Consider the following 23,391-nt stretch of genomic DNA (forward strand, 5'->3'; position numbering starts at 1 on the left):
GGCTTAGGGGGACAGAGAATGGGATATGGGGCCTTTCCCCTCTAGGGGATTCCAGGCAGGTGACTGGCTGGCGCAGAGTGGTTGGGGAAGAAGTAAGGGTCCATTTCTCTATGACTCTGTCATAAGCCTATAATTATCATTGTACCTTGTTTGGTCCCCGTATGAGCGAGACAGCTGACCCTGTGGAAGAAAATTCCATCCCAGCTGCACTAAGCAGTTCCCTGGCCAGCAGCCTCAGCAGAGAGGCCAAACACTGAGGGGACCATGGAAACACAGCTCTAGCCACTAGCCTTCCCTGCCCTCCCAGAACTGGGGCTGGAATCCAGGTGTCCTGACTCCCAGCCCCCACCCTGCTCTGACATCAGAGTCTCTGATTAGCTCTTCTGTGGGGACTGCCATTGACTGAAGAGATGTGTTTTCCCAGGGTGCCATCTCCATGGGGGTCTGTGGCTTGTCAAATATTTCTGCTGTGTCTTGGTGCTTTGGAGACAGACTGTTCTGTATAGCTGGTCTGAGCTGTAGCTGCCATAGGGTAAAGGATGAGGGCTGCCTCTTTATGTTGGCCTCAGGACTCCTGGTTTCTATCCCAATCACTGGGAGGGGAGTGGGGTCTGGTGGGTTAGAGCAGGGAGAGTTGGGAGCCAGGACTCCTGGGTTCTAAGCCTTATCTCTACACTCACCCTGCACATTCTCCTTCCCTGCCTGTTGCTTCTTCTTGGGCAAGCAAGTGGGACTCCATCCACTCTAGGATCAGATCTTTGCTCCCTGCTACCAGTCACTGTGGGGACCATCTGTGCCCTGAGAAGGTCTCCAGCCCTGGAGGATGCCGAGCTGCCCCTGAAGGGAGTGAAGGCAGCTGAGATTAGAGGTATTGATCCTTGGGCTGGGGTACAAAGGGACAGCGCTCTCTGCAGGACCATTGGGGTGCAATGCGCACCCCCTCCCCAGCTGGGAGCTGAGGCTGGGTTGTATGACTCATTGCAGGGCACTTGCCCATTGCCCACAGGGGTGGGTATGGGGAGGTGAGCCCGGTTAACAGCTTGGCATGGGGCTGGTGGGAGAGGGGCTAGTCAGTGTGGCAGTGACTGTATTGTGTGTGACTGTGGTTGTGTGTGAATGGGGGCTAGATTCCCCAAGGGACTTTGGCCCCTGACTGCCACTTTAGGCACCTAAATACAAGAATCTGGCCTCACTGGGATTTCTGCCCCCCCCCCCCATGCTGTAGGTGCCTTAACTCAGTGCCTCAGTTTCCCAATAATAGTTCCCTCCGTGCCTATGTTTCTGCCTCTGAGTGTTGTGTGCTGCAGATGTGCTCTAGGGGCCAGCCACCTAAGCCCCCATGTGATGTACAAACTGGGGGGAGGGATACAGACGTTCCTCTGCCGAACTCACCTGCAGGGCCCAATCCTACCAGATCAGGGCCTGCAGGGGAGCCCACAGAAAGCTGCTGGGGGCAGGGGGAGGGAGAAAGAAGCAGCTCCCTCATTTCAGTCCAGCTGTTACAATATGCACCTGGGGTATGGGAAACCATGGATTCAAGTTCCCCTTCCAAGTGATGGGCAGATGAGGTTTGAACAGGGCTCTGATTCCTCTTAAGCATGGGCCCTAGCCACTGGACTATTGGGGGAGGGAGGTCTGCTCAGTCTCTCCTGTTGAAGCTGTTCCACTCTGACTAAATAATTACAGAGTCATTGGGCGAAAGAGCAAGCTTGGGAATGACTCTATAGCCTAGTGGTTAGAGCACTCAGGCTGGCTGGGAGAAACCCAGGAGGCAGCCCCCCTGCCCCAATGACCAAAACAGTGGGGAGGCTCCAGACTGGAAGACAGGTAACATTGTGACAATATTTAAAAAGAGTAAATGGGACAACCAGGGGAAACCTAGGCCTATCAATCTGGACATCAATCCCAGGCAAAATAGTGGACCAGCTGATATAGGCCTTGATTAATAAAGAATTAAAGGAGGGTAATATAATTAAAGTCAATCAACATTGGTTTATAGAAAATAGATCCTGTCAAACTAATAATATCTTTTTTGATGAGATTACAAGTTTGGTCGATACAGGTAATAGTGTTGATGTAATAGACTTGGACTTCTGGAAGGCATTTGACTTGCTACTGTACAATGTTTTGATTAAGAAACCAGAAGAATACAAAATGAACCTGGCACACATGAAATGGATTAAAAACTGGCTCAAAATGTAATTGTAAGCAGTGAATCATCATAGTGAGGGTGTATTTCCAGTGGGGTCCCTCAGAAGTCAGTCTTGGCCCTACACTTTTAACATTTTCATCAATGATCTGGAAGAGAATATAAAATCATAATTGATAAAGATTGGGGGAGTGATAAATACTGAAGGGGACAGGTCACAAATTCAGAGCAATCTGTATTGCTTAGTAAACTGGACACAAACAAACATGATGTGTTTTAATACGGCTAAATGTAAATGTATACATCTAGGAACAAAGAAGGTAGGCCATACTTACAGGGTCGGGGACTCCATCCTGGGACGCAGTGACTCTCAAAAATATTTGGGAGCCGTGGTGGATAATCAGCCGAATATGAGCTCCCAGTGTGATACTGTGGCCAAAAGGACTAATGAAATCCTAAAATGCCTAGTCAGGGAAATCTCAAGTAGGAATAGAGTGGTTATTTTACTTCTGTATTTGGCAGGGGTGGAATATTGTGTCCAGCTCTGGTGTCCACAATTCAAGGAGGATGTTGCTAAGTTAGAGACGGGTCAGAGAAGATCCACAAGAATGATTAAAGGATTGGAAAACCTGTCTTAGAGCGAGAGACTCAAGGAGCTTAGTCTATTTAGCTTAACAAAGAGAAAGTTATGGGGTGACTTGATCATAGTCTATAAGTACCGACATGGGGAACAAATATTTGAGCTCTTCAATCCAGCAGAGAAAAGTCTAACATGATCCAATGGCTGGAAGTTGATGCTAGGCACATTTAAAGTGGAAATAAAGTGCAAAATTTTAAAAGCGAGAGCAATTAACTATTGAACCAAGGGCTGTGGTGGAGTCGAACCATTTTAAAATAAAGATCGGATCTTTTTTCTTTCTAAAAGTGATGCTCCAGTTCAAATGGGAGTTAATTCAGGCAAGTTTGATGGCTGTGTTATGCAAGAGGTCAGACTAGATGATCACAGTGGTCCCTTATAATGTATAAATCTATGAATGAGTTACAGGGGGGGGGGCTGGAAGTCAGGACTCCTGGGTTCTATCACAGTGCTGGGTGGGGGGTGGGGTTTGGTGGGTAAAAGCAGGGGCAAGAATGGAAGCCAAAGCTCCTGGGTTCCCTCCAATGTGCTACCTCCCAATTTCATTATTTCCTCTCTCTTCCAGGCATTGAGCTGATGAATGGCTCGGCGGTCTCACAGTTCACCCTCCTAGGCCTGTCCCACTCCCGCCCTCTCCAGCTTCTCCTCTTCGGCCTGGTCTTGGCCTGCTATGCCGCCAGCCTGCTGGGCAACCTCCTCATTGTGGTGACCGTGTGGGTGGACCCCCGCCTCCTCCAGTCCCCCATGTACTTCTTCCTGGCCAACCTCTCGCTCATCGACATGGCCCTCGGCTCAGTGGCTGCTCCCAAGATGCTTGGCGACTTGCTGAGCGAGGGCAGCACCATCTCCTATGGGGGCTGCATGGCCCAGCTCTTCTTCCTTCACTTCCTGGGTGGCTCCGAGATGTTCCTCCTCACACTCATGGCCTACGACCGCTACGTGGCCATCTGCCACCCACTGAGCTATGCCGAGACCATGCGCCGCCACCGCTGCCTGGGCCTCCTAGCAATCTGCTGGGCTGGAGGCTTGCTCCACTCTGCCACTCAGCTGGTGTTGGTGGTCCGGCTGCCATTTTGTGGGCCCAGCAAGCTGGATAATTTCTATTGCGATGTACCCCAGGTGGTCATGCTAGCTTGCACCGACGCCTATGTGGTAGAGATACTCATGGTGTCCAACAGTGGCCTGATCTCTCTGGTCTGCTTCCTGGTCTTGCTGGGGTCATATGGTGTCATCTTGGTGACCCTCAGGGGACGCTTTGGTGATGGGGGTGGTGGGAAGGCTTTGTCCACCTGTAGCGCCCACCTGATGGTGGTGAGCCTCATCTTTGTACCCTGCGTTTTCGTCTACCTCCGGCCTTTCTCCAGCTCACGGATGGACAAGATGGCCTCCATCTTCTACACCATCATCACGCCAGTGCTGAACCCCATAATCTACACCCTGAGGAATCGGGAGGTCAAGGAAGCCATGAAGCGACTGAGGCATAGGCTTTGGTTCCCTTGTTGGACATAGAAGTCAAATGGGAGCAGAGAAAAAGAGTGATTTATTTATTCATTTATTTATTTATTTTACGAGGATCAGTGTAAAGTTTTGCACATTGCATAGGGATCTACGTGAAAAAAACATGCGGTTTTACGAATATGTTTGGTTTCTTCTTAGGCAGGTGTCAGGGAGTTTTTAATGAGGATTTCTGCCAAATTTGTCATGTGACACTGGGATCCTTGCACATTTTTTTCACCCTTTGTGTTTCAGTGTCTCCTCAGTGAGTCTCGAAGGTGAGTGGGTGGGAGGTTAAATGTTTTTCAGCAGGATTCGTGGAAATTTTTTCATGTGACATCTGGAGCAATGGAAAAAACGTATGTGGCTTTTGGACTGTCTCGGTGTTTTTGGTGTCGTGTTAAGGTTGGTGGCGGAAGGAATTGGTTGGAATGATTTTCACGAGGACTGGTGCAAAATGTCACATTTAATAATGGGATCAGTGAGGAATTTTTCATGTGGTCTCAGTGCCCTAATTGGTTTTGGGTTGTTGTTAGGAAGGAGATGGGGGGTCATGGAGTAATGGTAAGAAAGATTTGCACAAGGTTAGAATCATGGAGTCATACATGATCCCTTAATGCTTCGGGTTTATTTCATAAAGTAGGTTTGGGGGGTTGGGTTTAAGTTGTTGGCAGTGGACAGGGGAATTCGTGAAAAAGATTTTCATGATGATCCATGCACAACCTTTCATGCAGCATTGGGCTCTGTGTGCCAGTTTCCACAACTCTGCAGGTCCCCTTCAGCTGGGACCCAGTTGCAGTGCATTGTTGGAAAATAGTGGGAAAGTTTTCCCTGGAGTTGTGTGTGAAATTTCTCACATGGATTCAAGACTCCAGGGCTCTCATAAAGGAAAAGAAAGCTTTTGGGAAGAACTGGGGAACATGTTCTTCCGGAAGATAAATACAACATTTTTCATACGGCTTCAGAAGTTATTATTTTGATTTCTCCTTATGAAGGATGTGGGTGATAGGGGGAAGCGGTGATTTTTTTTTCACAAGTATCCATGCAATTTTTTCAAATGAGCTGGGTGAATAATGGCAGTTCCAAATATGAGAGTCCGGACATTTTTTTTGAAACCAAAAAAACTTGGTTCAAGTAGAACCAGATTTGAAAATTTGAAAACAAATTTTGGCAAATTGAAATTTTTTTGGTTTGGGTCGAACAAAATGTTTAATTCAATCTGAAACATGTTGTCTCCAGGTGTTTTTAAAAGGCCTGATTCATAAAGTAGCTGAGGGGGACAGCTGTTACTGCCCTTATATGGGTTAGAGGGGTGGTTAGGCCACTGATGTGGGAGACCTGAGTTCAATTTCTCTCTCTGCCTGATGGGGAGAAGGGATTTAAATTTGGGTCTCCCACCATGCCCTGGTCTATGGGATTTTCGGATGTGGTGCTCTCTTTGGGTATGTGTACACTGCAATAAAACACCATAGCTGGCCCATGTGAGCTGACTTGGGCAGGGCTTTAAATTACTGTGTAGATGTTTAAACTTGGGCTAGATCCCGGGTTCTGGGACCCTCCCCTATCTTCATATCCTTTCTCCTCCTGAAAAATGCACTATATGTGAATTTGACACAAATTGGTGAATAGTTTTGGACAATTTCCACCCCCCATCCTCTCCCCAGAACTTAGACAACATTCACAAAATAGCCAGAGAAGGAGCTATCTCCAACATCCCAGCTGAGTACCCTACCACTTAGAAAGGAGATGGCTCCTTCTCTGGCTATATAGTTTTGGTGCCCCGAAAAGTGCATTTTCCAGTGAATTTACCAGTTGCTAAAATTCTTTTGCCCAGCTCTGTTCAGGACCCATCAGTGTTTTGGTTTTTCATGGTGGAAGAATTGGGAGCTGGTTTGAGGGTGTTGGGTAGGAGGGGGCAAGTTAAAAACAATTTAATGAGAATGGTGTAAAAATGTTCATGACTTGTGTGTATTCATCCCTGCCTCCATCCACCTTCCAGTCCCCTGTCTTGTTTATCTCTGTACAGCCTTTTGGAGAGTGGGTTTTAGCAGGGCTTTATTTGAAACATGCCAGTGTATAAAGTAAGACATACTGTAAATAGTTTATTTAAATAATTTTAAGATTAATAAATGGATACTCTTTTAAATCTGAGCCATAGAGTATAAGTGGTACAGAAACACTGTGTGTGTGTGTGTGTGTGTGTACACACACACACACATCTGAGTGTGGAAATTTGCACACTCATATTACTGAGCATGGCTAGAATATCTGCGCATGCAAATCAGGTTACAGAAAGTGTATCTCCTTGGCCAAGTGTGTAGCTTGTCCCTTTCCAATGGCTGGTGCATATGGAGGATAAAAGCCTAGTACTACTATTTCCTGAGGGAGTTGCTCCTTTAGCTCAAGTGGGAGTGGGTCATGCAAAGGTGCTGCAGGTCCAAAGCTCAAGCTCAGATGATGTCCCTGTTATGGACGCACATGCCGGCAGACAGCGTAATGCTATCATTTTACATTTATGGCTAAAATCTTCAAAGCTACATAGAGATATAAGCATCGAATTTCCATTAATTTGAAGGGGCATCCAAAGCTTTGAAAATCTACAACAACACTACATTTTTTTACCTAGGGCAAGATGGGCATTTCTAGTACTGTTTTAAAGATGGGGAAACTGAGGCACAAGGCAGGGAAGTGGCTTTGTCACTCAATGAGTCAGTGGCAGACCCAGGAATAGAACCCTGGAGGAGTTCTGACTCCTAGCCCTGCCCACTCTGACCTGCCAGCTCTCACTACCCTCACAGAGCTGGGGATAGAACCCAGGAGTCCTGGCTCCCATTCCCGCCCCCCGCTGTAACCACTAGTTCATACTCCCTTCCCAGAGCCAGGGATAGAACCCAAGAGTCCTGACTCCCCTTCCCCCCACTGTAACCACTAGGCTCTATTCCCTTCCCAGAGCCAAGGATAGAACCCAGGAGTCCTGACTCCCAGCCCCTGCCACGCTAACCCACTCTAATGCACTTCCCTCCCAGAGCTAGGTACAGAACCCAGGAGTCCTGAACTCAGGGACACCTTCTGTTTAATGAGGTCACCTTGGATCACCAAGGTTTTGTCCCAGTTCCAGGCTATTTAGCCAGTTGGTCAGTTCCTCCTTGTCATGTCCATAGTACCTGGGCCCAGCTGCCCTGTGCTGAGATCCAGAGTGGTGTCTCTGTTGGGTTGGGCAGTTATTGTTGCACAAGGGAGTGCTCTATATCACAGCCTGCCCCATGCGCTACCACCCCACTCCCTGCAGCACAGCGCCCCCAAGCACCATGCTGGGGTATTGGGGCAGCATGGGCAAAGCGCCCCCTACTGAGCCCCCATCCTGCTTCCTGCAGCATAGCGCCCCCTAGCACTGTAATGGGGCATTGCAGCTTTGCAGGGCTCTAGGGGGTGCTGTGCTGCAGGGAGCAGGGCAGAGGGCTCAGTAGGGGGCGGTTTCTCCTCAGAATGAGCACTGACTCCACAGCCACCTCGGGGTGCTAAAGGGAGCTGTGCTGGAGTCATCAGAGACCGTCTGGTGATTGCTGTGGAAGTGGAGGGGCATTAAGTTAGATCCAGTGTCCTGGTGAAAGTCTGTTTTCTTTGTGGTCAGCAGCAGGAGGAGAAAATGCAGAAAACACAATTCTTGTTATCATTATTAATTCACAAAGCTCCACAAAGTGCCAACAGGTAACTAAGGCCATACCCTCAAAGGTACTTAGGTGCCTAATTGAAACCAATTGGAATTAGGCACCTCCATGCCTCTGAGGAGATGGGCCTAAATCTGTCTGCATTTCCCATCTTAAATTGCTGTGTAGCCACTTCCCACACAATGTCACTGTTGTCCAGTTGCCCCACCCCAGAGCTGGCTGCATTACAGCTTCGGGTGAGCCATCCCCATGTGGTGTTCTGTGGGGATGTTACCCAGCTGCCCCACCCCAGAGATAGCTGCATCTCTGCTTCAGGTGAGCCATCTACATGTGGTGTTCTGTGGGGATGTTACCCAGCTTCCCAACCCCAGAGCATCCCAGCACTGAGTGAGCCAACCCTGTGAGGCATTGCTGCACAGCTCTTACCCGGTTGCCTATACCCCAGCAGAGGCATGAAGCTTTAAGGCCAAGACATTAAACCGCAGAATAACAGCAAATTGGCAAGCCACCCAGAGAGGCCCTTGAGTCACTTCTCTGCTCTCACCCACCTGCCCCACAGCCGCCTCATGGCTCCCTTCATCTCCGTGTTCCTCAGGGTGTAGATCAGTGGGTTGAGCATGGGCGTCACCACTGTGGCCAGCAGCGACACCACCTTGTCAGCTGGGATGGTGGAGAAGGGCCGAGTGTAGATGAAGATGCAGGGTCCAAAGAAGATGGCCACCACCATCAGATGGGCCGTGCAGGTGGACAGGGCCTTGCGCCGGCCCTCAGCGGAGCGGCGCCGCAGGGCAGCCAGGATGACCCCGTAGGAAACCAGCAGCACCAGGAAGCAGCCCAGGGAGATGGCCCCGGTGTTGGACACCACCAGGATCTCCACCAGGGACGTGTCAGTGCAGGCCACGCCCAGCAGCGGGGCCACATCACAGAAATAGTGGTCGATGCGGTTGGGGCCGCAGTAGGGCAAGGTGGTGGCCAGTAGGGTCTGTACCAAAGAGTGGGCCAGGGCCCCCATCCAGGAGCCGGCCACCAGCCGGGCGCAGGTGCGGCAGCTCATGATGGCCATGTAGTGCAGGGGCTGGCAGATGGCCACATAGCGGTCGTAGGCCATGGCGGTGAGGAGAAAGATTTCAGTGCAGCCCAAGAAGTGCAGGAAGAAGAGCTGAGCCAGACACTCGCCCAAGGAGATGGTGGCATGGCCAAAGAGCAGCCCCAGGGCCATCTGGGGGGTGGTGACCGAGGTGTAGCACAGGTCCACCAGGGAGAGGTTGCCCAGGAGGTAGTACATGGGGGAGGCAGCCAGGCGCGGCTCGGCACGGATGGTCAGGATGATGGACAGGTTCCCCAGCAGCACGGTGGCGTAGGAGAGGAGGAGCAGGATGGCTAAAGCCAGGCTAAGGACCCGGGGCTGTGAGAGGCCCAGCAAGACAATCTCATGCACTGCGCCAGTGTTGCCAGGTCTCAGCGGGTCATTGGACCTGCACAAATAGAAGAGCAAAATGCCGTGGCTATTGGGTGTTGGCTGGTCTCCCTGTTGGCCCAGCCTGGCAGGACAGACAGCTCCCCAGGCCTTTGCTAGGGAACCAACTGGACAGCCTTTAGTAAGAGCCCCAGACACCTCAGGGGTGCAACAGTGTGACAACCTAGAGACAAAGAGAACTAGACACTGGCAGATGGTCAGAGCTTAGACAGAGAGATAGTGCTTAGAGAGATAGAGGATAGATAAAGGAATTAATTGATGGGTAGAGAGATCCTTCATGCATCTATCCATCTGCATCCTTCCATCATTCCATCCATCCACACACATCTACCCAGTTATCCATCCATTCATCCATCTACATATATCCATTCGTTCATCCGTCTATATCTATCCATCCATCCATCTGTTCATCCATCTGCAACCATCCATTCATTCATCCACTATTCTCCTTACTTACTGCATTTAAACTTCAGCCTCACCCTTTTAATACAAATATATACACACACAGCTATGTTTGGTATCTTACAGCGTGGAATTTGCTGAATCCATGGTGCTGAGATGGCAATTTCTTTCCACTGCAAAACTCTGCAATACAGATAAAGATTTTGCTTTTTGGGTATGAATGCTTTAGTAATTAAAGCATTTACTATCCTACATTAATTAATACTAAGGCTTAATCAACCCTGCAGTTTCAGAACAGCAAATAGCCACCAACACTGACAGATAGATCGATAGATAGATGAACAGCTCCTTAATGCTATCATTGCAGTTATCAATGATGAACAGCTATCAATGATGTGTAGTGGAAAAAAAAGCCCTGCGTAATTACTGAAGATTCCAATTGGAGTAACATAAGCTGAGGGGTGGAGGTGTCTCCTGCTGTCACTACTAAAGCATCCTTGAAATTTCTAAATATTACAGATAGCAATTTTCTAACTTAAAAGGTGTTGCATCTAACGCAGGGAAATTCTGTATTAAACCTCACCTTGACAAATAAGTAAGAACTGATCACGGAATTAAAAATTAATGGTAGCTTAGGCACAAGTGATTATGGCTTGATCACATTTACAATGTGCAAACAGAATAAAGTCCAGACCAGTGATCTATATCTATATCTATAGCTATACCTATAGCTATAGCTATATCTATATGGTGCTTTAAAAGGGCCAATTTCACAAAGCTGAAAATAATCATAAGCCAAATCAGCTGGGAGAAAGAATGAACAGAAAATAATGTGACTGATCATAGGGTATTGTTTAAAACATTTTACTAAATGCCCAAAAGACCACAAGCTCACAATGAAAAAGAAGCCTACAGTCATGATAAAATAACAGCCTGGCTTACAGGGGAAGCACAAGCAATTATAAAAAAATAATAACTCCCTCACTGAAAAGCAACTATATATGACAAAAATGTTACCTGTGTATTTGGCACAGGTGCGGCCACTGCTGGAATATGGTGTCCAGTTCTGGTGCCAACACATTGAGAAAATTGGAGAGGGTTCAGAGAAGAGCCATGAGAATGATTAATGTTTGGAAAACATGCCTGAGATACAAGGAGAGAGAGTGAGCGAGCGAGCGAGCGAGAGGTGTATGGTGAGAGATAGATGGGTTTGTATGAGAGTCTACACTGCAATCTAGTTGCTCTTAGCTTCTCCAGAGGTAAGCAGGCTGGATGAAGAGAGTGGGGGGATTTAACCCATTGTATGCCAGTGGATCTGGTAATATCCTGATGGAAGAAGCAGCCATGAGCTCTTTCCACTGATGTGCAGGCAGAAGATCTTCAGAACAGCACAAGTCAAATTCTCTCTCTCCTGATGTGCTGGCTGATGTGCTGGCTGAGCTATTTCACGTGGGTGAGATTGGCGTGCAGGGCTGGACTCCCCGGAAGGTTTGCACACTGACACTGAGTTTAGAAATGCTGATCACAAACAATAACACATCCCACAATTCACTAGGGTTTTTAAGCTGGATTGTATTATGCTTAATAGAGGAGCAAGACATCTTTGCATTGATCAGATGCAAGGGCATCGACCCAAGGAGGAGAATTCAGGCATATTGAATCCCAGGCCCCTGCTCTAACCCACTAGATTACACTCTTCTCCAATAGCTGTGCATAGAACCCAGAAGTCCTGACTCCCAGCCCCCTTCCTCTAGCCCACTAGATCCTGCTCTTCTCCCACCCCACAGCTGTGGGGTGGGGATAGAACCCAGGAGTCCTGACTTTCATTCCGTAAGGAGAACTTGAATAGAATAGAAAAGAATTATTAAAGTGTCAAGAGGAATCAGACCCAAAGAGATATGTTTCCTGAAACATAAGTACTGCCTGTCCTATAACAGTCCTTAGTGCTGGGGAGAGGGACTAGAAATCTGGACTCATGGGAGGGAAGTGTGGCCTAGTGGGTGGGGAGGTAGAGCTGGTCTAATTTCTCTGTGCCTCATTGTTCATCTCTGAAATGGGACTAATAATACAGCCGGCCAGGAACTTTCAGTTAGTTGGAGTTCCTTATTGTTACTGTAATACAAATATTAATAACAACATTTGAGATGCAAAATCAGAGGACTTTCACTTTAGCACATGTCTGTATGCAATCTTAACTAACATTTTACTCCTACTTTAAGAATCCTTCATGCTGATGAAGGTCAAAATCCAAAGAATTGAGTGGCTGAATCTTTAAATCAGAGATCTTTTCTCCAAAGTGTATGTCAGACTTTCGAGTTATATAGTAATGTGTTGGCATCGGTCTGTCACTCAATAGAAGGGGTGTGAAGCAGTGAATCTTTAATAGAGGCAGATTTCCTCCCAAGTGTGTGTCAGATGTCTGAGTAAAATATGTGGTGAGAAAAACAACTGAATAACAACAAAAAAACAAGTGAGCAAACACAGGGTGGGTCCCTGGGGGAGGGGGGTGGGAAAAGGTGGAGCAAGGGCAGGGCCTCAGGGGAAGGGGTGGAGTGGGGGCAGGGTCTTGGGGTGGAATGGGGATGGAGTACCCACCAGGAAAAATAAAAGTCAGCGTCTTGTAGTCCCACCAATCTACACAATAGCATCAGGACATTATTTAACACTTGCTTTTCTGACTGCTGGATTTTCCAAGGGGCCCAAGGGAACTAAGACTGGCCAGTGCTAATTTTGGCTGGGAATTTCAAGGAATCATAAGGGATTATATTGAATTTGGACACCTAATTTCCTTTGGCTCCTTGAAAATCCCAGGCATGTGTGAATTGTTCCAGTCATCCCCTCTAATGGGCCCGGCCTTGCAATGGCCATCACTGGATGCCATCAGCCATTGTGTTGCTGTGACAGACCGACACTATCTCGCAATGTGCTAGACAAACCCTATGGAATTAAGACAAACCCTTACTGACTTAGCTTTAATACCTTCCATTGCATTAAAATACAGTTGTGTGTATGCTGTGGTGGAACTGTGTGTAACTCTTCTAGGATCTAATGTAATTCCTCTGTTCTCAGCCCTTGGACACCATCCCCGGAGAGGTTCACATACACTAGTTCAAATTGGATTCTCCAGGGACCAGCAGACAAAGAGGATTTTTGGATAAATAGCCTGGTTTTAAACTGGCTCAGGGCCTTCTTCCTGATCCAGCAAATGGACAGGACTCATGGTCCATGGAGGGCCCCAGTCCTTAGGGTAAGGTTAGAAGGACTGGGCCTACTGATGCTTCATATGCCTGGTAGCTTGTTCTGAGCTGAAGCTGTGAAGAACTTGAATCCACAAGGAAACCCCTTGGATGGTGTCATAAACAGACAGTTAAGGGTTAATGCCTCATTTACCTGTAAAGGGTTAAGAAGTTCACCTAGCCTAGCTGACACCTGACCAGAGGAACCCATGGGGGGACAAGATTTTTCAAGAGGAAGGAGGGAAGATTTCCTTTGTCTCAAAGTTCATTTAGTTTTGTGCCGGAGAGGAAAGATCCAGGAATCAGCCTCGCCTCCTATTAAAGTAGTATGTATTAGAGAAGAAATAAATAGGTTTATGTTTATTTTCTTTTGTAACTTGTCTTGTGCATTAGAGGGATAATCAAATTGGGATTTCTTTTGTGTAACTAAGGTTTTGCCCAGGGGAACATCCTCTGTGTTTTAAATCTGTTGTCTGTGAGAGAAACTTGTATGCTCTCTCCCAGAGGTTTTCCTTTCACCTTACTTTCTTTAATTAAAAGTCTTCTTTTTAAGAACCTGATTAATTTTTTCCCTTGTTTTAAGATCCAAGGGGGTTGGATCGGTGTTCACCAGAAAATTGGTGGAAAAGTCTCTCAAGGTTACCCAGGGAAGGGTTACAGTACTTGGGAGGGAGAGATTTTGGGAGGGAAGACAAAGTTTCCCAAATAACTCATAAACAGCTGTTTAAAACTATTTGGGTGGTGGCAGCAACCAGATCTAAGCTGATAATTAAGCTTAGGGGTTCTCATGCAGGTCCCCAAATCTGTACCCTAAAGTTCAGAGTGGGGGTGAAACCTATGACAGATGGGGTTTGGAAGGATTGCTCCAGCCAGAGCCCCTGATGGAATCGGAGTGATCTCTGATAAGCTTATTAGCATAAGCTTGGGCTCTTTTATTATTTTTAACATATACACCTCTACCCTCGTATAATGCAACGCAATATAACACAAATTCGGATATAACACAGTAAAGCAGAGCTCCGGCAGGAGGGGGGGAGGGGAGTTTGTGCACTCTGGTGGATCAAAACTAGCCAAAAAAGCCACCATTTCCCATTTTTGAAAGAAAACAACATTGGTCAAAAGCCCCATCTTGGCTAAGAGGGGAAGTGAAAGTAGCTGTTAAAACAGAAACAAAAATATAAGCATAACAAATGAAAATAGGGCAGTAGATAACAAATACATATTAGAATAATTGTCACAGTCGTCCAGGAGACTCCAATCTTCCCTAGAAATCTTTTCCTTCAGGATTGCCTCATCGAAAGCTACCGGTTGGTGCCTTCTGTTTGCCATACACAGCGCCTTTTTCTCCACCTTCACAATGAACACGAGTCTGGCTCTCAGTAGGTGATGATCGCTACCGATATTGAATGATGGCACTATAGAAATATCCTGCATGATGCGTCGTCTATCGATCAGAAAGTAATCAATTTCAAGGAATGGTCTTCAAAAATTGTCTCATGCTATTTTAAGTCATTCTGTATTGGGGTGCTTTACCTCTGATTGAACCGAAACAGCACCCTCAAAATCATCCAGATCTACGCTCCCACAAGTGCATGCGAAGATGATGATGTGACTCAAGCAGTGTCTTGCCCCGTTAGATAGTACAACAGTCCATCAAGCTTCCATACACAGGCTAGAAATCCCTTTAGCCTGGCACCAGTACTTCCCCAAGTCCAGTCTTCGTTCCTCAGGTGTTTCCAAGTGTTCTCTTGTGTGGGGAGTGGGCTGCTGTGTCACTTCCCCACTTTATAGTTTATTCCATATGGAGGAAATCCCTTGGTTTCAAGCCAATTTCCCAGCCCAGTTTATGGAAAAACACAGGTACCAAAATGGAGTTCAGTATCATATGATCTGGTCACAAGTCCTTGCCTGCTGCCAATGAGTCATGGCAGCCATTGTCCATAGGCTGACTGAAGCATCCACAGTTGAGGATAAGCTCTTCCATGGTCCATTCTCTTTGTTGCTGGTCCATTAGCACAGTTGTATCTGAAAGGCTAGTGGTGGGTGTTTCCAACTTCACAACATCTTTCAGTAACACACATATAGCAAAACTTCATAACTTCACATACAATGACAGCACATACAATCCAATGGGTTATTAATGTTCAACAGATCAAGACTTTTAGAATGATACTTCACAAGGCATCTTTTGTACAAAGCATATCATAATTATATGACAATGGTGAATGTGGGGGTGCCAGGGTGTTGCTTTGGGGCACAAAGTGTCACAGCCCCCCTATACCTGAGGGGAGAAAGGATTTATACAGGGGTGTCCCAACTCTTGGAAATGTGGCCAAACCACTGACCTGTGTAATATTCTGATGTAGCCCTCCCTCAGTCTCTACTGTTGAAGCTGCTCCACTGTCAATGAAGCAGGAAAACTAGACTAGACTCCAGGTCTCCCACCTCAGAGATGAAGGCCCAAGCTATCCAGTTTTATTCTGGCTCAATGACTCTTCAATTATTTAGCGCACAGTGGAACAGCTTCAACAGGAGAGCTTTCCATTGGAATATCCCATATCTCAGTGATTAGCACACTGTCCTGAAAGGTGTGAGAGACCCTGGCTCAGATCTTCTTTTTCCTTTTAGGGAGAGCAGGGAGTTGAACCTTGTTATGATAACTGGGGCTAAAAATTTACCCTAACTTTGAACATAACTGTAAAAATTATCAATGTTAATTATCAATTATCAAAATGTCTTGCGTCTGATGAAGTGGGCATTCACCCACGAAAGCTTATGCTCCAATACTTCTGTTAGGCCTGGTCTACACTAGGAGGTTATGTCGAATTTAGCAGCTTTAAATCGAATTAACCCTGCACCCGTCCACACAACAAAGCTATTTAGTTCGACATAGAGGTCTCTTAAATTCGACTTCTGTACTCCTCCCCAACGAGGGGAGTAGCGCTAAATTCAACATGGCCATGTCAAATTAGGGTAGGTGTGGATGGAAATCGACGTTAATAGCTCCGGGAGCTATCCCACAGTGCACCACTCTGTTGACGCTCTGGACAGCAGTCCGAGCTCGGATGCTCTGACCAGCCACACAGGAAAAGCCCCGGGAAAATTTGAATTCCTTTTCCTGTCTGGCCAGTTTGAATCTCATTTCCAGTTTGGACATCGTGGTGAGCTCAGCAGCACTGGCAACGATGCAGAGCTCTCCAGCAGAGGTGACCATGCAATCCCTGAATAGAAAGAGGGCCCCAGCATGGACTGATTGGGAAGTCTTGGATCTGATCGCTGTGTGGGGTGATGAGTCCGCGCTTTCTGAGCTGCGATCGAAAAGACGGAACGCAAAGATCTACGAGAAGATCTCAAAAGCCATGACAGAGAGAGGATACAGCCGGGATGCAACGCAGTGCCGCGTGAAAATCAAGGAGCTGAGACAAGGCTACCAGAAGACCAAAGAGTCAAATGGACGCTCTGGATCCCAGCCCCAGACATGCCGTTTCTACAAGGCACTGCATTCCATTTTAGGTGCGGCCGCCACCACTACCCCACCACTGACAGTGGACTCTGAGGATGGGATATTGTCGAGGGCCGCTTCCTAGGAGATGTTAGGGGATGGGGAAGATGAGGAAGGAGATGAGGAGGACGAGGCAGTCGACAGCACTTACAACGCTGATTTCCCCGACAGCCAGGATCTCTTCATCACCCTCACAGAGATCCCCTACCAACCGTCCCCAGGCATTAACCTGGAGCCAGAATCAGGGGAAGGATCAGTCAGTAAGTGTTTAAAACATGTAAACATTTATTTTGAACAGAACAGGAATATTAACAATATTAACAATGGGTTTTTCATGATTAGTTTGCCCTAGGCACTTAACATTTTAGTCCTTGGCAGTGCAACTACTGCAAAAGAATCAAACAATGTCCGGTTTATGATGATTAGTTTGCCCTAGGCGCTCTACTTTTTAGTCCTTGCCAGTGCAGCTACTGGAAAAGAAGGTCTATATGTCCGGGGATAGAGCAGATATCCTCCTGGGACATCTCCACGAAGCTCTCCTGGAGGTAATTGGAAAGCCTTTGCATCAGGTTCCTGGGGAGAGCGGCCTTATTGGGTCCTCCGTGGTAGGAAACTTTTCCGCGCCAGGAGACAAGCAAGTACTCCGGGATCATTGCCTTGCAGAGCATGGCGGCATACGGCCCTGGTCTTTGCATGCTTTCCCGAAGCATCCTTTCTTTCTCCGTCTCTGAAATCCTCATCAGAGTGATGTCGCTCATGGTGACCTGCTTTGAATTAGGTAGGGGAATGTTAGTATTGGGACTGCTTGCCTGTTCCTTTACAGAACTGTAACTGGCGGTAACTTGGCAGACTCAAGTCTGAGTTAATGACTTGAGAAATAACAGGCTCAATTGAAATTATTTAATCTAAAATCAGAGATTAGTACAGCACTATATAGAATACAGAAATAAATAGTGTGACAGGGTCAGGCCAGATGGCTACAGGAGAGTGATAGAAGGCAGATATATTAGCCCCAGGTTAAGTAGGTCCCCTTTCCCTGGGTAAGGTAACAGGGAAGGTTCCAGAACAATCGGGAACTTTCTGGAAACAATTAAGACAGACAGGCTGATTAGAACACCTGCAGCCAATCAAGAAGCTGCTAGAATCAATTAAGGCAGGCTAATCAGGGCACCTGGGTTTAAAAAGGAGCTCACTTCAGTTTGTGGTGCACGTGTGAGGAGCTGGGAGCAAGCGGCGCAAGGAGCTGAGAGTGAGAGGGTGTGCTGCTGGAGGACTGAGGAGTACAAGCGTTATCAGACACCAGGAGGAAGGTCCTGTGGTGAGGATAAAGAAGGTATTTGGAGGAGGCCATGTGGAAGTAGCCCAGGGAGTTGTAGCTGTCATGCAGCTGTTACAGGAGGCACTATAGACAGCTGCAATCCACAGGGCCCTGGGCTGGAACCTGGAGTAGAGGGCAGGCCCGGGTTCCCCCCAAACCTCCCAACTCCTGATCAGACACAGGAGGAGTTGACCTGGACTGTGGGTTCCACCAGAGGGGAAGATCTCTGAGGCGAGCAAATCCGCCAATAAGCGCAGGACCCACCAAGGTAGAGGAGGAACTTTGTCACAATAGATACATTACCGCCCTTTGTTGTCAGACTAAGAGCTAGATATGTGTTTTTCTTGCATCTGGAAGGGACGCACAGTTTTCATTCCCCCCAACCTATGTTTTCATACCACTATCATTATATAGGATTTCAGACAAAGGAAACCCTAGTTGCCAAGAATATTCTCCCAGAAACATATGTTGTGATGTCATTTCTATACAGTCTTAGGCGAAGTCTACACTGAGGGGGGGGTGTCGACCTAAGATACGCAACTTCACCTACTCTAATAGCGTAGCTGAAGTTGGTGTATCTTAGGTCTATTTACCTGGCCATGAGGACGGCGGTGAGTCGACCGCTGCTGCTGCCCCGTCGACTTCGTTTCCGCCTCTCGTCACGGTGGAGTTCCGGAGTCAATGGCAGAGTGATCAGGGATCCCCGATAGATCCATCACTACCCGCCGATCCGGGTTTACCTGACTCATGTGAGAAGGCATGATTATTTACAACTAAGAGGACTAACAATTCTTTAAGTTAATATATCTCAGTGGGTCTTTCTTATCCCACAATCATTCTTCCATGTTGATTTCCCCAATAGAAAACATCTGTTATAACAATAATCCCTTATTAATTTCCCAAGTCTGTATATGCTTATGTCCACATTTTATATATATTGTGACAAAGTTCCTCCTCTATCTTGGTGGGTCCTGTGCTTATTGGCAGATTTTCTTGCCTCAGAGATTCACCATGTGGGTTGGGGAGACCTTCCCCTCTGGAAGAACCCACAGTCCAGGTCAATTGGGAGGTTTGGGGGGAACCCGGGCCCACCCTCTACTCCGGGTTCCAGCCCAGGGCCCTGTGGACTGCAGCTGTCTATAGTGCCTCCTGTAACAGCTGCATGACAGCTACAACTCCCTGGGCTACTTCCCCATGGCCTCCTCCAAACACCTTCCTTATTCTCACCACAGGACCTTCCTCCTGGTGTCTGATAACGCTTGTGCGCCTCAGTCCTCCAGCAGCACACCCTCTCACTCTCAGCTCCTTGCGCCTCTTGCTCCCAGCTCCTCACACTCTCGCCCTACAAACTGAAGTGAGCTCCTTTTAAAACCCAGGTGCCCTGATTAGCCTGCCTTAATTGATTCTAGCAGCTTCTTCTTAATTGGTTCCAGGTGTCCTAATTAGCCTGCCTGCCTTAACTGGTTCTAGCAGGTTCCTGATTACTCTAGTGCAGCCCTTTCTCTGGTCACTCAGGGAACAGAAAACTACTCATCCAGTGACCAGTATATTTGCCCTCTACCAGACTCCTGTACCCCACTGGTCTGGGTCTGTCACAATATGTTAAGGAGACAGTTTCCAAGCATATCTGGAGTTTTATAGGCATGAAGGCACCCTAGAATTACTAAATATAGCAAAATGAATAAATTCCTAAATAGGATTACTTATTGGTCAAGACCAGTTTTCTAGGCCTTAGACTTCGGACATACTCTTTGTTGAAGTTAAAAATTCTAAAGAATTGTTAATATATAAAAATCAAATATACAGAATGAAAGAACTAAAAGTATTACTATTTCCTAACAGGTACTAACAGGTCTCACACATTTGAGAGTTACCCCCAACAGAATCCTAAGGTGCCAGATTGCTTACATGGCTTGCATTCAAGCAGACAGACCAAGCGGGTGGCTTGTCAGTTATCACTCACAGGACCTGGGTGGTATATTGTCCTTATCCCCTTCATAGTCTATCATGGGATCTGGCTGTGGAATCCCAAGGAGCCACATTTCCAATAAACAGTAACCCAGATAACTAAACCAGTCAGTCACCTGCAAAGGAACAAACAGATCCAAGAGTACACTCTAGGTACTTCCCTGGGAGTGCAAAACCTCCTCCTCCTTCTATTTTATTTATCATTATTATTATTATTTTATTACTACTACACCTTAGAGACCCCATTGACTGGGAACCCATTGTTCTAGGCATCATACTAACAAAGAACAGAGAGATGGTCCCTGTCCCAAGGATTTTGCAATCAATGTTATCCCAGTTTAATTGGAAATTCAGCCCAAAACAACTAGGTATTATCAGGAAAATCTGGCCCTAAAATTTTAAAAAGACCATCTATCTATCTATCTATCTATCTAGGCTGTCAAGCTATTAAAAAATTAATCATGATTAATCACACTGTGAATAATAGAATACCATTTATTTATATATTTTTGGATGTTTTCTAAATTTTCAAATATATTTATTTCAATTACATTTTAGATTATTTTAACTTTACATTACTTTATTGTATATTATATTATTTTAGAATTTTATTTTAGGTTCTTTATTTTATTTTGTATATATGTACATTTATTTTAGTGTGTGTGTGTGTTGTTTGACCCAGAACTAATTTAATTTAAAAACAAAATGTTTTACAGTAAATTTCACATTTGTTGGGGGGTTTACTCATCCCTTTGTAGTATGTTGGGGAAATGAGGTCAGCAATGACTCAGCAGATGACTTAATAAGAGACAAACATCCATTAAGTTAGACTCCAATGCCTCACTTTTCATTTTGGAAGCTTTGTGCTGAAGAAACTGGTGGGGTTGAGTTATTCATTTGGAAGCATTTTGTTATTTCTTCCCCCGTGCCCACATGTATATATTTTAATATAAACACTGATTTCTGTCTGTGTGACAAGAAACAGGGGAGGGGTGAAGGGAAATCACTCTAACTTCTATGCCCCCATTTCCTATTCCTTATTTCCCCAAAATTCCTGTCTCTGACCATAGCACAATCTCACTCCTCACCCCTCCCATGGGGTACAAAATGGGTGGGACTGTAGGTGTGCATTTCAGGTATATTTGGGCCTGCTAAGTAGGAGGAGGTTGGAATGGGGACACAGGCAAGGCTCTGTGGTTTCAGAGCTGGGAACGGAACACTGGGAAACAGACTCTGCCGGCGTGTAGAGCTATGAATATGTTTGCTTGGAACTAACCCCAATAAACATTGCATTGCCTGCACTTCGAACTTTTGGTCTTCTGCTTTCTGTCTGTGTGACAAGAACCAGAGGAGGAGTGAAGGGAAAGCCCTCTAACAATCCTATCTTCCCCCAGTTCATAAATCAGACTGGGGCTTAGGTGTCTGGCCACACAGAGTGAGTCAGCAGTGCACATGCTCAGACCAAACAACATTAATTAATTAATTACTGAAATAATTTAACAATCATAAAGTTCCCAGGGTGTTTTCAGTACAAAGTACATGAGATATATGCTACTAAACTTTCACAGCAATGGTTCATGAGTCTAGAATGATCTCACAAGATCAGAGTCATGGATGGAATGGTGCCTCTCTTGTGGATGTGGTGGCTGGGAATATTTTAAGCCCTTAGATTGGGTGAGTGGGATTATTGTAATAAATCAATGACTTTGGCGAGTGGGAATGGCCAGGTACACTGCCATAATGGATGGGAATGTCTTTGGTTGGTATCTATACTAAATGGGAATGCACCAGACTTGGGGCAGAGGTAACTGAAGAAAAAGTCAAGTTCCCTCCATCCCTACTGTGAATCCTGGTGCTCAATCAGCTGCCAAATTATTTAGGGAGCCCTTTTTTTGGCAACATGTTGTTGCATTCAAAGAAAGAACTGGCTCCCTCTTCATGGCTATTTCCTACTCCTTCCCATGGCTTTCTTGAAGGCAGCTTGCACATCCTTGTTCCTGAGGCTGTAGATCATTGTGTTCAGCATGGGTGTGACCACGGTGTAAAACACAGAGACCACTTTCTCAATGTCCATGGAGTAGCTGGAGGAGGGGCGGAGGTAGGTGAAGAAACCTGGGCCATAGAACAGCAGGACGGTGAGGAGGTGGGAAGCACAAGTTGAGAAGGCTTTGCGTCTGCCCTGGGCTGAGCGGATTTTCATGATGGTGGATAGTATGTAAGCATATGATGTGGAAATCAACAGGAAGCAACTTCCACCTACTGCTCCACTGAGCAGAAAAACTAGCACCTCATTAAAATAGGTGTCCATGCAGGCCAATTTGATCAAAGGAGGGATCTCACAGAAGAAGTGGTTGATTTCATTGGGACCACAGAAAGGTAGCCTGGCTATGAAGAACGTATGTAACATTGAGTAGACAAAACCACCTATCCATATAGCAATGGCAGAGCACATACAAGTCCTGTGGTTCATGATGGTTGTGTAGTGCAAAGGCTGGCATATTGCCATGTAGCAGTCATAAGCCATCAGGGCAAGAAGCAAAGATTCAGATCCAGCAAAGGAGATGAGAAAGTACAGTTGGGTCATGCAACTGGAGAAGGAAAGAGATTTAATCTTGGCAAACAACATCACTAGCATATTGGGGAGAGTGACGGAAGAGTACGAGATGTCTAAGAGAGACAAGTTGACCAGAAAAAAGTACATAGGAGTGTGGAGAGTGGTATCCACCCAGATAGCCAGGCAAATGGAGAGGTTGCCAGCCAAAGTCAGCAGGTAGATAATCAGGAAGCTCATGAAGAGTAACAGCTGCATTTCTGGGAAGCTCAAGAGGCCCAGGAGTCTAAATTCTGTCACTGTGCTTTGATTGTCCATGTCTGTCACTTTACCTGCGTGCAGGGACAAATAAGGTGAATATATTCAGTTGAAAACAACATGCGGATAATACAAGACGGTGGAATGGAGAGAAGGTATGAGTATGCTAAACACATGCTCCACCATCTCTTCCTTTTCAGACCACATTCTGTAGTTCAGGGAGCATTTCTGTCTATCAAGCTCTTTGGAACATAATTAAGCCTTAAGCACTTACGTTTATTAATTATTATTATTATTATTATTATTATTATTATTACTTCTAGATATATTCCCATGTAACAACCTAAATAATAACACTTGATGTTCAATATTTATTCTGGCTGCACAGTCCTAATTTACATCAATCCATCATGGAAATTCAGCAGCTACCCAAAGTTTATATTCTCTGTTTCGATTTTTTTCCATCTTAATGACAGATTCTTTTAAAATAAAGGTTTAAAGCTCCTGTTAAAATGGTAACTTCTTATCTGGGCTGGTGGAAATTTTTCTGCCCAAAAAACTCTACAAGCACATGCTGTAATCCATCTTGATTCAGAAGAGAAAGTGCATGCTTAAAGTTAAACAAATGTTTAAGCGTTTTCCTCAGTATGGATGGATTAATTTCTTATTCCTTGGGTAACCAGGGCAGCAGTGACCCTGAGATGGTTGAGTTCGGGATCCTCACAAAAGGA

The 23,391-nt window shown here is 46.2% G+C and overlaps 3 protein-coding genes across 3 annotated transcripts; 1 reads left to right on the forward strand and 2 right to left on the reverse strand.

Moving 5' to 3' along the window:
- The first annotated feature begins 3,359 nt into the window (after positions 1-3,359).
- LOC135886234 (olfactory receptor 4Q3-like) lies at positions 3,360-4,295 on the forward strand. The gene has a single exon (XM_065414068.1). The coding sequence runs from the start codon at positions 3,363-3,365 to the stop codon at positions 4,293-4,295; it is 933 nt and encodes a 310-aa protein (XP_065270140.1). The 5' UTR covers positions 3,360-3,362.
- Positions 4,296-8,474: 4,179 nt separating this feature from the next.
- LOC135887146 (olfactory receptor 4E2-like) lies at positions 8,475-9,383 on the reverse strand. Its single transcript, XM_065414928.1, has one exon. It carries the CDS (start codon positions 9,231-9,233, stop codon positions 8,475-8,477), a length of 759 nt encoding a protein of 252 aa, XP_065271000.1. The 5' UTR covers positions 9,234-9,383.
- A 12,410-nt stretch (positions 9,384-21,793) lies between these two features.
- LOC135886724 (olfactory receptor 5AR1-like) lies at positions 21,794-22,720 on the reverse strand. Its single transcript, XM_065414505.1, has one exon. It carries the CDS (start codon positions 22,718-22,720, stop codon positions 21,794-21,796), a length of 927 nt encoding a protein of 308 aa, XP_065270577.1.
- Between the last annotated feature and the right edge of the window lie 671 nt (positions 22,721-23,391).

This window comes from Emys orbicularis, chromosome 12, assembly GCF_028017835.1.
Source record: "Emys orbicularis isolate rEmyOrb1 chromosome 12, rEmyOrb1.hap1, whole genome shotgun sequence".
NCBI lineage: Eukaryota > Metazoa > Chordata > Testudines > Emydidae > Emys > Emys orbicularis.